At 46.9% G+C, this 17,484-nt stretch overlaps 1 protein-coding gene across 1 annotated transcript in view; it reads right to left on the bottom strand.

Moving 5' to 3' along the window:
* Positions 1-247: 247 nt before the first annotated feature.
* The window catches only part of PIK3CB (phosphatidylinositol-4,5-bisphosphate 3-kinase catalytic subunit beta), a 109,836-nt gene continuing 92,599 nt past the window's right edge, over positions 248-17,484 (bottom strand). Inside the window, exons 20-24 of the mRNA XM_084753417.1 lie at positions 11,794-11,961; positions 8,355-8,478; positions 5,993-6,138; positions 4,240-4,372; positions 248-3,478 (exon numbers count right to left, since the gene is read on the bottom strand). Coding sequence (XP_084609543.1) covers positions 3,341-3,478; positions 4,240-4,372; positions 5,993-6,138; positions 8,355-8,478; positions 11,794-11,961 — 709 coding nt within the window. The 3' untranslated portion in view covers positions 248-3,340. The remainder of the gene's footprint in view (positions 3,479-4,239; positions 4,373-5,992; positions 6,139-8,354; positions 8,479-11,793; positions 11,962-17,484) is intronic.

Raw genomic sequence — 17,484 nt, 5'->3', positions numbered from 1 at the left:
CTCTATTCCTGAAGCCAGCCACCAAGGCCCACTGCCTTCATTTGGCCTCTCCCTCCCGCTGAGGCTGACTACCAAGGTCCACCTATCAAAGTGTTGAAGTCCAGCAATCAAAAACCAGGGACGACCTCTTAGCCAAGGAAAGAAGAATGCTACCAGCTGCCAGTGCAGGTGCACAGCATTAGGAATTTAAATCTTTGCCTCATCACAGTTTATGAAGTAGAAAAAGATCAAGCATTGAAGTCAGTCATGTCTGTCATACTGTTTAATGAAGATTTTTGTGGGGTTTTGTCTTCTTACTCCAACAGAAGGTTACATTAGGAGGAATGGGGAAGTGGAGACCAGCCAGGCGACCCTGAGGTAGGCGCTCGCAGATATTGTAAATAAGATACTACTTCAGATTGGAATACAGGAGAAGTGGTAGCCCTCCAAAGTGGGCGGCTCTTCAACTCTAAAATCTAAAATTCCTTCAGGAATAAACAATAGTGTGTTCCAGCTTATTTACTAAGTAGGTTATAAAATCACATTATTCCAACTTCAGTCGATGGTATAATCGGATATAATTATATAATTTTCTCCTTGTACCTTCTATTGTGGTGATAAAACACCATGACCAAATGTCATTCGGGGAAGGAAAGAGTTTATTTCAGCTTACAGTTCCACATTGCAGTCCATCACAACAGGAAGTCAGGACAGAAACCCGGAGGCAGGAAGTGGAGCAGAAGCCATGGAATGCTGCTTACTTTCTCACAGCACCCAGGACCACCATCCCAGGGGTGACACCACCCCTATGGTCTGGGCCCTTCCATCAGTGGCTAATTACGATGCCCTAAGGGCCTGCCTACAGCCCAGGCTTACAGAGGCATTTCCCAAGGACGCCAAGTCAACCCACTGGCAGAGGCTATGGCACAAAGGCTTGGTTTTAAGTATGCCCCAAGGGGACAAAAAAGGAGCTCTCCAAGGCAGATGCATAAAACACATACTAAAATTTTAACACTACTTTTTAAGAGGGCCTGCTGAGCAAAAGGAGAAATACACTTATTTCCCTCCAGTCCCTCCAGTCACTGAAGGGAATAGGAAATAGCTTGTGGGCAGAACTTCTAATTTTAGGATGGCAGGAATATAGATATTTCTGAAAATTAATTTAGACACTAGAAAGCATTTCTCCTTGATGGTTTGAGTAGCGGTCTCACGTAGCTCAGGCTGCCCTCAAACTCACTATAGTGAGAATGGTTTTAACCTCCTGCTTCTCCTGAGTGCTGGGATTACAGGCTCATAATCCCACTTGGGCTGGTATCTGACTAACCTGAATAAATTACAATGAGACACAGGAACATGCACCCAGGAATGAAGAATAACTGCTGTCCACAGTGTGACTTGATCATCTGCAGAGCTGTCCTGCCTGGCAGTCGGTTTTAACTGCAGGCCTGAGGCTCAGGACCAGCGAGAAAATGTGTTAGGTAGCAAGCGTGGTATTTAAGGATAAGAAGAACGTGAGATACAGCCTGCTCAAAGTCAAGGCATTGGTTCATCAATCCTTGTTCAAGGTGGATACAAGCAGATGTTTGTACAGCCACTAGTGCTAATTCATTCTAGAGGGTGGCTAGCTTCCTGCCCTCCATCTTCTCCTCTTAGCCAGAGACAAGCCGTGCAGCAAGTATGGATGGAGCACCGTCAGTATCTATGTACAGAACCACACCAGCCTGGCTGTCCCACGCGCATGTGCACATGGATGCAGTACAGCAGAGGTAGGGGACATGAGGTAAGAAGAACAAACTGATGAAAACACTTTCTCCCCTCAGGCTCTCATCAGTCCAAGAGGCCTTCCAGACTACCCACAGTGGAGCAAGTGGAAGCCGGGCAGGGGTCCTGAGCCTCAGCCCACTCCTGAGGTTGGCGTTGCCTACTGACAGCCATTTTGGGAGAGACTCAGTGGCAGCAAGTTCGAAGACTCTGTGTTTCTCACAAAGAAGAGGCCCACATGTCCCCACACAGCCAAAACCACCCATTTATTTGACTGAGAAGATTAAGAAGGACAACAAAATTAAACAATCTTTAATAAAATTCCTATAGAAAACTGAAGTTACGGGGCAAGCCCTCAGCTGTCGTTCCCGTGCCGCTGAGGAGTGAGGGCTCCCAATTTTCTTTGGAGAAGAAGCAGTAGTTTCGCTGGATTTTAACAGGACTCAGAAAGAGCATCCATTTACACACCAACCAGTAGCTCCTATTGCACATGTCAACATTGCTTGTCACCTAGCACCCTAACTATATGGTACCTCAACAAATAAATTAAAGATTTCCATGTGGCAGGAATCCATTTCAATCTGAACTAATACCATTGAAAAATCACATTATTATACATTTTAATAAATACAGTAAGAACAGCTGGCATATTACCAAAATACTGAAATTTAGGTTTGGAGTTTATTCCATAAATAGATTCTTTTTCATTTGTTTGCTTTCTTGGATACATCTGCTCAAGTCCTGGGTTCTGTATATGAACTCTCAGCGCTCCGTACACAGACTGCATTCGTGTGCCTCAGTAGAGAAGCAGCTGGAAGAGCTGGGTCCACGGTTAACTGAAAAGTAACTTAGGAAAAAGCTCTGCTTTTGTAAAACTTTAAAACATAGGATGAAGAAGACAAAAAAAAACACATCTTTTTTATATAGAACTCCCACTAGAAATTTTATAAATATATATGCAGCATATATATATATATATTATATTTGCCCCACCAATAGATTCTCAGCAAGTCTAGCTGAAATGAAGATATCATGATAGATAAATATTAACAAAATTAGTGAGTTTTCACAGGCTTAAAATATTTCCTTTGAAAAATAATAAGTTCAACATAATCAATGTAAATTGTAGCTTACACAATTTAAAGAGGGAAGGGAGATACCTTTCTTTGAGGCTTTGTTTGGACAGTCAACAGCGCTCCTAGCCCCGGGTTGTGGTAAGTTGTTGGCTGGAGTGGCAGCACTTGGTCACAATACTGAAAAGAAGTATTTACACCTCTCTGGTAAAGTACCAAATACTGAAGAAGGAGGAAGGAAAAGATCCCAAACAGTCCCTAGTAGCATTCCTCGGCGTGCAAGGTCAGCAGGAAGGGGTCCTCCGTGCCGTTGGTGACATTCATGATGAGTCCTGGAGGCATCCCAGGAGCAGAGGGGGAGCGTCAGGATGGTTCAGATTCGGCTCTGTGGGACGCCTCGGTCTTAATTCACGCTGAGCTTCATGGTTCCCGCCCTCTGCGTTTCTGGCAGGGCTGTGTTCACTTTAGTGCAAGTGCAAAATGGAAAGGAAACAGACAGACAGGTGGGCGAGGAGCAAAGGCTGACGCTAAGACCTGTAGTCTTTCCGAACTGTGTGTGCCATCCAGTTCACTTTCGTAGTCCAGCTTTCCCTGAGTGCCTCGTCAAACTTCTGCTTGAATTGTTTGAGCGCTTCTTCTTCACTCTTTCCTAAGGCGAGAGAGTCCTAAAAAGGGAAGAGAAAAGTGTTTGACTTCGTACATCCCTGATAAGACAGGCGGCCGTCACAGTCCACCAGAGGCTGATGCGGTGGCCAGCCCCCACATCCATCAGTTCCATGTTCCCGAATAAATGTCACCTGCAGGAAGGATGACAATATGGCCTTTGTAAGAGGTTTGTGAGGGTGAAATTAATTTGTAATTATTGCAAGACTCGGCTGCTTTTCTGGTCTGATATTTGAAGGTCCATTAACACGGCAAGTCAAAGGCAAATTGGTGGAAACCAAAGTGCTAGGTGGCTGCTGACCCAGCGTGTGGGCAGCAAGCACAGCAGAGCAGCGCTGTGTGCACGCCCCTTCTATCATGGAGGCATCATCTAGTTACAAACTCCTTGTGAAACTGCTCCTTCATGTGAACGTCACAGGTTTTCTGTTCCTTTGGCTGAACCCCAGAGGAAATGACTTTGTTCTCCTCCCGTTGGATGCTTTGCTTTATAAAAAGATGACCGGAAGTTGGTACCTCTGAAGTCTTCTTTGTAAAAGCAAATTTTATTATTTATTTTGTGTGCGTATGCATATGCGCGCCCGTGCCCAAGCTCATGCGTGTGTGTGTGTGTGTGTGTGTGTGTGTGTGTGTGTGTTTTCTCCTTCCAGGCACTGCACTTGGGCTTCAGCCTTGGATCGCCAGCCCCCTGTGGACATTCTGAGTGGAGTTCTAACTAAGCTCTGTGCCCACAGAGCCCAGCAAACAGATGGAGAAGGGTTTTTACCTTAAGATACTGTATGTCTTTGACTGACGTGAGCTCGGGAAGCCCTGCAGTCAACATCAGTGCGAAGAGCGTGATGAAGAGGTTCCCGTGCCGCCGTAAGATCAGATATGCATCTTCACAGCACTGTCGGAACCTTGAGGCGAAGGAGCAGCCCAGGAGCACGGGGTTGCAGGGGGTGGGGCACGTATAAAGAAAACAAGAAGACATCTTTAGAGCTGGGCATCTCTGAGAGTAGTCTCAAGAGTATAATTTACTTAAAGCAATCAAGCTCTCGCTGGGCAGTGGTGGCGCACGCCTTTAATCCTAGCACTTGGGAGGTAGAAGCAGGTGGATCGCTGTGAGTTCGAGGCCAGGCTGGTCTACAAAGTGAGTCCAGAACAGCCAGGGCTACCCTGTCTCTAAAGAAAAAGAAAGAAAAGAAAAGGAAAGAAAGAAAGAAATCAAGCTCTCTAAAGTCCGGCTTTTTACTTTCCACAAAACATGAAAACAAGCCAGGCAGTTGGTGGCACACGCCTTTAATCCCAGCACTTGGGAGGCAGAGGCAGGCGGATCACTGTGAGTTCGAGGCCAGCCTGGTCTACAAAGTGAGTCCAGAGCAGCCAAGGCTACATACATAGAGAGATCCTGTCACAAAAAACCAAAACCAAAACCAAAACAAAACAAAAAAAACCAAACCCATGAAAACATTAAACAAGCCACAGCTGTAATTCCCGGGCATTTCTCACCTCCCTTCAGGGCTCTGCCTTACTAACCTCTAGCTCCTTCTCCCCTTGGAGATGATCATGGGCAGGAGCCATCCAACCCACAACTCCCACTAAACTAGAAATGTGACTGTCAGTCTTACTGAGCATGGGGCCTGCTGCCCGCATAACACACAACCTCCACTTTCCAGCTAAATACTTTTGCCCACATGAAAACTTTTGTTTATATTTGTTTATTTATTATGTGTGTGTATTCGGGGTGTGGAGGACAATTTAAGGAAATTGGTTCTCTTTGCACCACGGGGGCCTGGGGATGAAACTCAGAGGCCCAAGCTTGGTGGCGAGCACCATTACCTGCTGAGCCATTCACATGTGAAGATAAAGAGGCAGAGGCAAGAGGGTAAACACTCGGGAACATGCCAGAGAGAACATACAAGCACTAAAGGCTACTCCAAGCCCAGGCTCCCTTCCTGTTCCCCACACAGAGCGTCAGTAAAATGCCTGTCCTCCCGGCATCTTACTGCCAGATATCTTAGTAGTTAAACTTTTCTGGAACAAGTAGAAAGTAAGATAAAACCCAATGACATCCAATTTCTAGCATTCTCTGGGCCTTCCCCCTGGCAAAGGATCTGGCAGGTAACTCCTCCGCGCCCAGGTCCTCTGCTACCAGCCCTCAGTTAGTGCCAGCTGTGCACCTGGTGGTGTCTAGAGGCAGGTGGGAAGAGGGCCTCCGGCCACCTGTGGGGGTTGCCTTGAGTGTGTTAAGCCGAGGGAGGACACGGGGCTGCCATTCCCCACCTAGGATTCTGGAGAATGAGAAAGGAGAAGCAGTGTGTGTCGCTTTCTGCTCCTTGGCTGTGGACACAAGGTGAGCTGTTCCCTCCTCGAGCTCCTGCTACTATGACTTCCCCACAAGACCCCTGAACTGTGAGCCAAAATAAGTCCTTTCTCCTTTAAGTTGCTCCTGTTGAGGTATTTTATCACAGCAACACGGAGGTAGCTGAGACAGGGATGCGCTAGATGTTTCTCCTTGATGCAGGGGCAATACTCACCTGCCAAATTTTTCTGTGTTTCCTGTTTTTCCTTGTTGAATGACATGAATAAAGTCATATGTAAGAATAAAAGGTACTCGCTCCCTTTTAATGCCGAATTTAGATTTGAAATTTCCAAGAATATGTCCAAAATCTATGTGGAAGAGCTGTAAAAACAAATGGGATTTTATTTTCTGGGTGAGTCTATTTGGTGTGGCTTCTGTAGCCTGCTTGAGTCATTTACCTGATCATAGCCTACATAGGATCCCACTGTATTATGCACTGCAGGTACTTAGCATCTCGGTCGCTATTCACTAGCCGCTGAAGGCCCCACCCCCACGTGCAAATGATAAACATTTCAGGGGATTATCAACTGAATTGAAAATTTCTGGTTTAGACTGGTTTGGGTAGATATCCCGGGCAGCCTCCTGAGAAAAGGTACAAAGAAAGCCAAACATGGTGGCACAGGTCTGTAATGTCACTTCTCAGAAGGCCACAGGGAGAGGATGATAGGTTGTGGCCAGAGAAAACAAACAACAAAAACAGTACAGGTGAGGTCCAGCTCTTGAGATCCTGAATATTTGAAAATGTCTATTCCTGGGCCAGACGTGGTAGCGTGTCTTTAACTCCAGCACTTGGGGGGTGGGGCCACAGAGGCAGGTGATCTCTCTGAGTCTGAGGCCAGCCTGGCCAACACATGAGTTCTAGGACAGCCAGGGTTCTATGTGAGACCCTGTCTTTAAAACATTTCCAACACAGCTACTGAAACTCCTAAAAGGCACTTTCCACCCCCACCAAGCCTGACAACTTGAGTTCAAGTCCTAGAACCCTCATGATGGAAAGAGGACCAACTCCCTCTTCCACAGATGTGCAGCGGCACACACACACACACACACACACACACACACACACACACACACACGCATGCGCGCACACACACACCATGCACAATCGCTCTGGCATTAGGCTGCTATGCCTGTGAGAAGCCCCTTCATTAGAACCAATCAGATTCTCTCAAGCATCCTGCGGAGCTTGGGAACATGAACCTGGTTGCTTCTGCTGCACCCCATTTCTAACATGAGCCGCCTTTGCACTGGCCTCTACAGCACCCAGTGTCTGTGAGCCACAAAATCAGTTTCTCCTCAAACCCAGTCTCCTAGGTCCTTTTTTGGGGGAGGGGTAGGATTAGAAGATGACCTCTGTAGCTCCATGTTTGATCTTGTCTGTGTCTCTACCTTGAGCTGTGGCTGGTCCCCTCTGGCTCTATAGGACACTCGGATTTCCATTTTCTCAGCTCTGCTGGGCCACCTTACCTGGCTCCCCTCGCTACCTCAGACATGATATGCATTTCTCCAAGTTCTACATCGAGCAAGTTTGATGTTCGGAGAAAGATGCTCAGAGCTAGAGAGATGGACCAGGGGGAACCAGTGGGGTTAAGAGCACTGGCTGTTCAGATTTGGTTTCCAGCACCCTTATGGCAGCTTACAACTTCTCTGTTAACTACAGTCTCAGGGAGCAGACACCCTCTTCCATCTTGTATAGGCACCATATACAAATTAAATTTAAAAAAGAAAAGAAAATAAATGACTCAAGGTAGTTCATCTCGCTTTTATTCTTTCCTCCCCCACAGCATTGGTTATTTCTTTTTTTAAATTTTATTTATTTTTATTTGTATTGAATGTTTTGCCTACATGTACGGATGTGCGCCACCTGCAGGCCTGGTGCCTACACTACCAGAAGAAGCTGTCAAATCTGCTGGAACTGGAGTAACAGACAGCTGTGAGCCACTATTTGGTTGCTGAAAGAGGAACCTGGGTCATCTGGAAGAGCAGCTCTTAACGGCTGAGCCATCTCTCAAGCCCTCAACTAGTTATTTTCTGAAATTTTCACTTATTTAGGGTCTCAAATGAGCAATTCTCCTGCCTCAGTCTTCTGAGTGTCATGATTACAGGTACATACCATTACACCAGGCCCAAATACAAATTCTCGCAATGGAAGGACAGTCCATTTTTACATAATAGCAACTGTTAAACATTTATTTAACTGTTAAACATTTAAATAAATGTTTGCCAGGGCTGGAGAGATGGCTAAGTGGTTAAGAGCACTGTCTGCTCTTCCAGAGGTCCTGAGTTCAATTCCCAGCAACCACATGGTGGCTCACAACCATCTGTGATCTGTGATCTGATGCCCTCTTCTGCAGATAAAGCACTCATATACAATAAATAAATAAATAAAATTTTAAAAATAAATGTTTGCCTTCAAGTTTTAAACAAATTACATGTAAATCAAGTGGCACCTGAAATGGTGTTGGTAAGAAGGTGAAAGAAAAGACAAAACACAAGTTGACATCATTAAAGCCCATAGCCTCTGCAGTACAGCTTACCTGGCCAGTTTTTTTCACCATGATGTTGTCACTGTGCCTGTCACCAATGCCAAGGACATAAGAAGCTACACAGTAGCCAGCGCAGGACAGAGTGAACTCCTCAATCGCTCGGTCCAGGTCATCCCTGGAGACAGACACAGAAGTAAAAGGAGTGAGGCCTCCAGTGTGAGGGATGAGAGCTAAGTCGTGCAGATGCTCAGACATGTAGCTGAGCGAGCACGTGCTGCTGGGAAGGCAGCTGAGGCAGGCTGGCTGCCAAGGCTTCGCCTAGCTGGGCCTCTGCCATTTAAGTCCCTATGTCCTCTTTCAGAGGGGTGTAAGCTTACATGAATGGATTTTGAGAGGCCACTATGGGGTTTGTTGGAGCATCCTGGGGCCTGGGAACATTTTTACTACCTTTGTTTTGTTTTTTAGCTATTTATTTATTTATTTATTTTTGGTTTTTTGAGACAGGGTTTCTGTCTCACTTTGCAGACCAAGCGTTTTAAAGGTAAGGTCTTACTTGTTCGTAGCCCAGGCTGGCACAGAAGTCACCAAGGGGCTTCCCTGACCTTGAACCCTTGGCAGTTCTCTCCTCGCTCAGACTCCTAAATGCTGGGATCACAGGAGGAAGCATTGTGGTCAGGGTAACCTCAGATCAGAATCCAGGTTTCAGAGCCTCAATCAGAAGTGAGGATACAAACCCTTCGTAGATGGCTATAAGATTAAAATTGACCTGATTTTCACATGAAAATCCCTGAGCAACTGATGAAATTTAAATCTGATCTTAATTTAAGTAGTTAACCAAAAATACTTGAAAAGCACTTTCCTTCAGAGTGAAATCGTTATTTCCTAGAATGGTGCTCATCGCACTAACCATAAGTAACACTTACTATCCTTACAGTACGGCTGAAGCAGAGTCTGGAGGCTATCTACACAGCTCAGGAGGACCCAGCAGGGTCTGGAGGCTATCTACACAGCTCAGGAGGACGCAGCAGGGTCTGGAGGCTATCTACACAGCTCAGGAGGACCCAGCAGGGTCTGGAGGCTATCTACACAGCTCAGGAGGACGCAGCAGGGTCTGAAGACTATCTACACAGCTCAGGAGGACGCAGCAGGGTCTGGAGGCTATCCACACAGCTCAGGAGGACGCAGCAGGGTCTGGAGGCTATCCACACAGCTCAGGAGGACGCAGCAGGGTCTGGAGGCTATCTACACAGCTCAGGAGGACGCAGCAGGGTCTGGAGGCTATCTACACAGCTCAGGAGGACGCAGCAGGGTCTGGAGGCTATCTACACAGCTCAGGAGGACGCAGCAGGGTCTGGAGGCTATCTACACAGCTCAGGAGGACGCAGCAGGGTCTGGAGGCTATCTACACAGCTCAGGAGGACCCAGCAGGGTCTGGAGGCTATCTACACAGCTCAGGAGGACGCAGCAGGGTCTGGAGGCTATCCACACAGCTCAGGAGGACGCAGCAGGGTCTGGAGGCTATCTACACAGCTCAGGAGGACGCAGCAGGGTCTGGAGGCTATCTACACAGCTCAGGAGGACGCAGCAGGGTCTGGAGGCTATCTACACAGCTCAGGAGGACGCAGCAGGGTCTGCAGGCTATCTACACAGCTCAGGAGGACGCAGCAGGGTCTGAAGGCTATCTACACAGCTCAGGAGGACGCAGCAGGGTCTGGAGGCTATCTACACAGCTCAGGAGGACGCAGCAGGGTCTGGAGGCTATCCACACAGCTCAGGAGGACGCAGCAGGGTCTGGAGGCTATCTACACAGCTCAGGAGGACGCAGCAGGGTCTGGAGGCTATCTACACAGCTCAGGAGGACGCAGCAGGGTCTGGAGGCTATCTACACAGCTCAGGAGGACGCAGCAGGGTCTGGAGGCTATCTACACAGCTCAGGAGGACGCAGCAGGGTCTGGAGGCTATCTACACAGCTCAGGAGGACCCAGCAGGGTCTAAAGGCTATCTACACAGCTCAGGAGGATGCAGCAGGGTCTGAAGGCTATCTACATAGCTCAGGAGGACGCAGCAGGGTCTAAAGGCTATCTACACAGCTCAGGAGGACGCAGCAGGGTCTGGAGGCTATCTACACAGCTCAGGAGGACCCAGCAGGGTCTGGAGGCTATCTACACAGCTCAGGAGGACGCAGCAGGGTCTGAAGGCTATCTACACAGCTCAGGAGGACGCAGCAGGGTCTAAAGGCTATCTACACAGCTCAGGAGGACCCAGCAGGGTCTAAAGGCTATCTACACAGCTCAGGAGGACCCAGCAGGGTCTAAAGGCTATCTACACAGCTCAGGAGGATGCAGCAGGGTCTGAAGGCTATCTACATAGCTCAGGAGGACGCAGCAGGGTCTGGAGGCTATCTACACAGCGCAGGAGGACCCTGCACGTTCGATCCTTCTCCCTCCACCTCCCAGTGTCTGTGCTCCTAGGGATCTAACGCAGGTATTTGCGAATACTAGGAAAGAACTCTACCAACCAATGTATACCCAGCCCAGTAACAAATGTGTAAATACTTTTAGTTTAGAGAAAGCACAGACTATACCAACTCATTTACTTCAATCATAAAATTAACCCATCAGGGCTGGAAAGATGGCCTAGTGGTTAAGAGCATTTGTTCTCTGCCAGAGGATCTGAGTTGGGTTCCCAGCCCCCTGTAGAGTGGTCCACAACCATCTGCGACTCCAGCTCCAGGACATCTGAAACCCTCTTCTGGACTCCATGGGCGCCTGCACTCATGTGCGCATACTTACACACAGACACACATACACAATTAATTAAAAACAACAATAAGGTTGGGCATGACAGCACATGCCTTTGATCCCAGTGTTTAAGAGGCATTGGCAGGAAGATCTCTGGTCTACAGGGTGAACCCAAGGACAGTCCGGACTACAGAGCTACCCAACCTCCAAAAACAAACAAACAAATCTTTTATAAAATTAACCTATTAGGAGCTGAAATTTGGCCAGGTGAGGCGGCACACGCCTCTAATCCCAGTACTCAGAGAAGCAGAGGCAGACAGATCTCTGTGAGTTCGAGGCCAGCCTGGTCTACAAAGTGAATCCAGGACAGCCAATGCTATACAGAAAACCCTGTCTTGAAAAACCAAAAGCAAACAAACAAAAAAAGCCTAAGTTCATATAGTAATATAATGTGATACATCAATCCACTATCTTAAAAACACACCTTAACATACCGAAGAGATTCTGACCTTTGAGATACAAGGTTGCTGGGAACTGAACTCAGGATCCCCAAACAAGCAGCCAGTGCTCCTACCCACCAAGCCATGTCTCCAACCCCCACGTTTTGATATTTTAATAAGGTCTATGAGGCGTTCTGTGCTGAGTGAGGAGATAAACTATGCAAACGCTTCCTCGGAGCAGTCAGGCTTCCGTCCGGTCACGATGCCCTGTGTGAGCGCTCGTGTAGAGAAATGACAGCGCACACTCACCCGGAATTGTATTCCTTGAGCCAGTTGAGGAGTGCGTCTTTGTTGAAGGCTGCGGTGGCTGCCACGTTGCTACTGTTCAGCTGAATGTCAGCGATTGTCTCAGAGGTGCTCACAACCTCAATGAGGCCAGAGCGATCTCCTGTTGCTAAACAGCCATAGGGGAGCATCCTGAAAGGAAGAAATCAGAGTGAGGGGCCATGCTTTCCATGAGAGGAAACATTAGTTTTGCAAGCTTCCCGTTTGATTTAGAAGAGTTTTATTATTGACAGGCTTGTCGTTACTCAGTGACGCCACATGGAAAACAGAAGCTCTACCTTCTGCTAGGGAATAAACGCCGGGCCAACAGATGGAATGATTTACCAGAATGCTAATGCGGCAACTAAATGCATCATTTGCTATATAATTATACTTGTGAAATATTCAGTCTGCCTGCACTGACAGACAGAAGCACATCAGATAGACAGGAAGTCACTCTTTTTACTCTAAATCTTTGAAACCAAAATCTTTGCTTGCTTTCTTTTTTTAAGACAGGTTTTCTCTATTTCGGCCTGGGACTCACTCTGTAGACCAGGCCGGCCTCCTCCTGAGTGCTGGGATTAAGACAAGTGCCAACATCACCCAGCTTTCTCCAATCTTCTAAAAACTACCTATATTATAACAAGAGTAACTGTGGAAAGGCAAGATGGCTCAGCGGGTAAAGGAGCTTGATGTCGGCTCCTGGGACCAACATGGTGGAAGGTGAGAACAGATTCCTGCAAAGTGTCCTCTGATCCCCCCCCCCCCACACACACACCTCAGGACATGTATACATATAACCTTTTAAAAAAAGAATTACTGGAAAAGCCAGCTGTGGTGGCATGTGCTTGTAATCCCAGCACTCGGGGAGGTAGAGGCAGATCTATAAAGTGAGCCCAAGACAGCCAAGGCTACACAGAGAAACCCTGTCTAGAAAACAACAATAACAACAACAACAACAACAATTACTGGGACTAGGCATGGTGGCACATGCCTGTAATGCCAATATTTGGGGGTGGGAGTCAGAAGTCCAAGGTTAGCCTTGACTATATAGCAAGTTCAAGGACAGCTTGGGTTCTATGAAGCACTGCCTTGAAACAAAAAGAGAGAGAAAAGAACATCTTGGGAGGTTCACAGAAACATTTAAGTACAGAAAATAGGAAAAAAGCCGGGCATGATGGCACTTGGTTGTAAGAGTCACCCTTGGTTACACGGCATGTTTGAAGGCAGCCTGGGCTACGAGACCCTAGCCCAAACAACCAAGCAAAAGACAGAATGTACGGGTTCAACAGGTGGCTGAGCGCAGCTATGTGGCTCACACTCTATCCAGTGTCATCCCTTACTCTCACTGAGCTTATGAAGCACAAGGCACAATGTGCGGAGATGCCCTGGCAGGAGCCCAGAAACACTTCTGTGGATGGGGCAGGGGAGATGGCTCAGCTGTTAAAAGTGCCTGCGGCTCTTAGAGAGGATAGGAGCTCAGTTCCCAACACCCACCGCAGGTAGCTCACAACAACCTCTAACTCCAGCCTGGGGGATCTGATGCCCTCTTCTGGCCATTAGTGTGTATAACAATCAGATAAAAGGAGCGCTGTATTCGTTTCTAAAATTCCAAAAAAGAATTAAATTATTGCATATTCCTTTAAATGAGAGCAACACTGCCGAGTTACATTCTGGCTGAATGAAATACTGATGGACTGTTTTAGACCTATGTTGTAAGGAACATTATATTTTTTACTAGTGCCTGCCAGCTTATTTGACACAACCCATGCAAAGCAAACACTGTTAGGTTAAAGTGCATTTCTTGTTTTCCTGCGCCCCTTGCATCCCACTTACAGCCCAAACTGGGCACAAGTCCAACAACTTCCTCTTCAAAAGCAAGCGGTGATGAAAGCAATCAGTGACTTAAGGATGGAACATTCACAATGGGAAGGAAAAAACATCCTCATGTGAAAGACAGTTTGACAGAAGTCATGCTGGGGACAAACTCAGACCCCTCCCTGATCACTGCGTCGTGGCCTCCTTTGCCCCGACCATCTACTGTCTTTATAAAGGGCATGACAACACTTTTAACAGTCACCTTCCTTTCTCACACTCTCTGACCTAAGGACAACGTTACCTTCATGGGGAAGCGGGGACTTTAGACTGAGACACACTGCACTTGAGGAAGCATGTGAGAGTGAGGCAAACACTGGCCGGAGTGCAAACTCTCCCTTTAGCTAGTGTTTGCCTCACTCTCACATGCTTCCTGTACCCTAGCCTTGCTAATACCAATATCATTAAATATCTTATATGAACGTTAGCACTGTCTCAGCCAGGTGCGGTGGCGCACACCTGCAATCCCAGTAACTGGAAGGCAGAGGCAGGCAGATCTCTGTGAGCTTGAGGCCAGCCTGGTCTACAGAGTGAGTTCCAGGACAGCCAGGACTACATAACAGAGAGTTCCTATCCCGCCTCAGCTGCCCCCCAAAGTTCTATCACTAAAACTCAGATCTATAAGATAATGACGACACCTACCCAGCACTGGGGCAAGGGGCGCGGGACTGTCAAGTCTACCAAAGGTCAGGTAGATTTGAGGTTGACAACTTTCCAGTTGACAGTAAAAGTGAACTGACCACTAACTGTTAAGCAAAAAACAAGGTGTCTCAACATATTTATGCCTTATCAACATTCTACTTTTGACATGAAAGACACCAGAGTATCAAGAGACACCAAGAAAAAATTTAAATGAGCTTAACTATTTTTTGTTAACGGATGCATGGCATTGTTACAAGTATTAAAATAGTAACATATAGGCGGTACCAAGTATTTGAGACTGATTGAAGAGTGCATGCTGCCCAAAAGAAAACAAACACAACAGGCACACTGCAGCACAGATATTTATAGCAACACTAAAGAAGCTTTTGTGAGAGGGAGATATGAAAGAACTCAAAGCCTGTCACTTAAAGGGGGTCAGAGGACAAAATGTCAGCAGCATCCCACTGGACACTCACTGTTTCCTACTGCATAGGAACTAAGTACACATCTAGCCATGCACACGTGCGCGCGCACACACACACACACACACACACACACACACACACACACACACACACACACGGCTGCCTCCACAATGAAGTTCAAGACGCTAAATGCATGCCAACTTTGGGTGGAATGAACAAAGCCAAAATGTAGAGAAAAAAACTGAGTTGGAGTTTTCGATTAGGATGACGGGACTAAGAAACCAGCGCTAAGAAGTCAGTCTTGAGCTCAGGCTTTGTAACTCAGAAAGGCCCGTCCTCTGGCCTCAGATAAGGAGGAAGGAGCAAAGGAGCTGAGCCACAGATGGAAGCTTCTTTTGCTATAGGACCTGAAGTGGTTTGAAGGAGAGTGGCTCCCACGGCGTGTTCTAGTGCTTGGTCTCCAGTTGGTGGAACTGTCTGAGAAGGACTAGGAGGTGTGGCCTTGTTGGAGGAGGTGGCCTCTGAGGATTTAAAAGCCGCCTGCTATTTATTCCCAGTTAGTGCTCGGCTCCCTGTTTGCTGTTCTAGGTGTGAGCGTTCAGTTGTTCCTGCCACCACGCCTTAACTCCACAGCCATGGACCCTAACCCTCTGAAACTGCGTGCCCAATCAAATGCTTTCTTTCTTTTTTTTTTTTTAAGATTTATTTATTATTTATACCGTATTCTGCTTGTATGTATGCGTGCATGCCAGAAGAGGGCACCAGATCTCATTATAGATGGCAATTAGCCACCATGTTCTTCCTCTGGAAGAACAGTCAGTGCCCTTAGCCTCTGAGCCATCTCTCCAGCCCCAAATGCTTTCTTTTATACACTGCCTTGGCCAATCAGTACCTAGTAGAGGATGCAATCAGTAAAATCATTTTTCCTGTGGTTTCCTTTATACAGAGAACGTGGTGAACTTTTAGGAAGGGCTAGAGAGTATTTTTAAGGACTTCAGGGTAACTATGCTATGGGAGTACACAAACAGCCACTGACAATTATGTAAAGAAAAGACAGTGTGCCATTAAGGTTTTACTTGCCAGATTAGGTAGTCTATGTCCTACAGAGTTCACGGTTCTCAAGCAGAGGTTCATTTACTGAATGGTGAATACCGACAGTCAACTGGTCTGTAACACTACAGCGTGGGTGAGGTGTGCCTTCGGATGTGTCTGGGCGGGTATTGCAGAAAGGGTTAACTGACAGGAAGGAGGTGGCTGAACGCTGCTCCTCCTTTGTTCTTTCATCTGTAAGTGACCTCTGACTCCCAAGGCCAAGAGCTGGTCTCCTTCCAGTGATCCCCAAACACAGAATGATACCCACTGAACCAAAAAGCCTTTCCTCCCTAAAGCCGCCTCATGCCGCCGGATCCTCGTGTCTGTGTGTGTTTCAGGGTCGCCCCTTCCATCATGGCATCTGGAGACTGAACTCAGGCACTAGGCTTGTGCCTGAACTAGGCACTTTTCCTCACTGGTCCCCAAGTTGCTTGTTGATAGGAATTTGGTCACAACAACAAACACAAGATGTTTAACCCTCTGTCTTAAGGAGTAGTTAAAAAAAAAAGCTGCCAAAGGGAAACTATATCACATATGATGATTGTTGATCCTTTTTTAAAGGTTTGAGATGAAGGCAGGCATGGTGGCGCACACCTTTAATCCCAGCACTCCAGAGGCAGAGGCATTCGGATCGCTTGTGCGTTCCCTTGGGCTCTTTTCCTTCTGTCTGTTTTGCCCTGGTGTGTCAGGTTTTGTTTTACCTTATATTATATTTTACTGAGAGATGGAAAAGGGGTGATCTGGAAAGGGGGTGATCTGGAAAGGAGAGGTGGGGAAGAACTAGGAGGAGTAGAGGGAGGAGAAACTGTAATCAGGATACAGTGTATGAGAAAAAAAAATCTATGTTCAATGGAAGGAAAGAAATGCAGATCTCTCTTACTGCAATCACATCTACTGTCCCAGGAAAGGAAAACAAACACACACACACACACACACACACACACACACACACACACACACCTGTTCTAACCTAATAGAACTAGAAATGCATATTCTAGAAGGATCTAGAAACAAAGCCTGTTCTTTTACAACACAATCAAGGTAGCAGGTGAGATAATTCGGTGGATGACAACCTGAGGCTTGAGCCCCAGGATCAGCAAATGGAAATGCCAACCCCCAAAAGCTGTTTTCTGACCTCCACATGTGCCCTCACAGTGCACACATGTGGGGGCACACACACACAAACATTTAATCAAAGAAAACACGAAGTGGGCAACAAAGTATTGTGAGCACTGTCATACTTTGGCAAAGGGGTTACTGGCCATGTCTTTCCACACTGCTTTCTCACTGTGATCGGCTAATAAAGTAACAGAAAGATAGCAACTTAAGAGTCTTGACTGCCCTGGATTTGAGTCGGGCACTATTTAACATTTTTGTAACCTTTATTGTAAAAGCACTACCATTCTGATTTTTCTCACATGTTAAAAAAGAGGAACATAAGCTCATGGCGCTGTGAGGTTTGCTAGAAATGATCTATGTGAAACTGGCCAAGCGCTGCGGTTAGTCAACACACAGCAATGATTTCAAATCCTTTTACAAGAGTTCAACAGGGTGTGAAGACACATGCCTGGAACCCCAGTGGTTGGGACACTGAGGCCATCTTTGCCCGTAGCATAAGTTCAATATTGTCCTGAGCTACAAA

Source organism: Acomys minous (assembly GCF_964271855.1).
Source record: "Acomys minous genome assembly, chromosome: 13".
In the NCBI taxonomy this organism is placed as follows: domain Eukaryota; kingdom Metazoa; phylum Chordata; class Mammalia; order Rodentia; family Muridae; genus Acomys; species Acomys minous.
The sequence above is the reverse complement of the archived record's forward strand: the minus strand, read 5'-3'. Positions and strand labels throughout refer to the sequence as shown.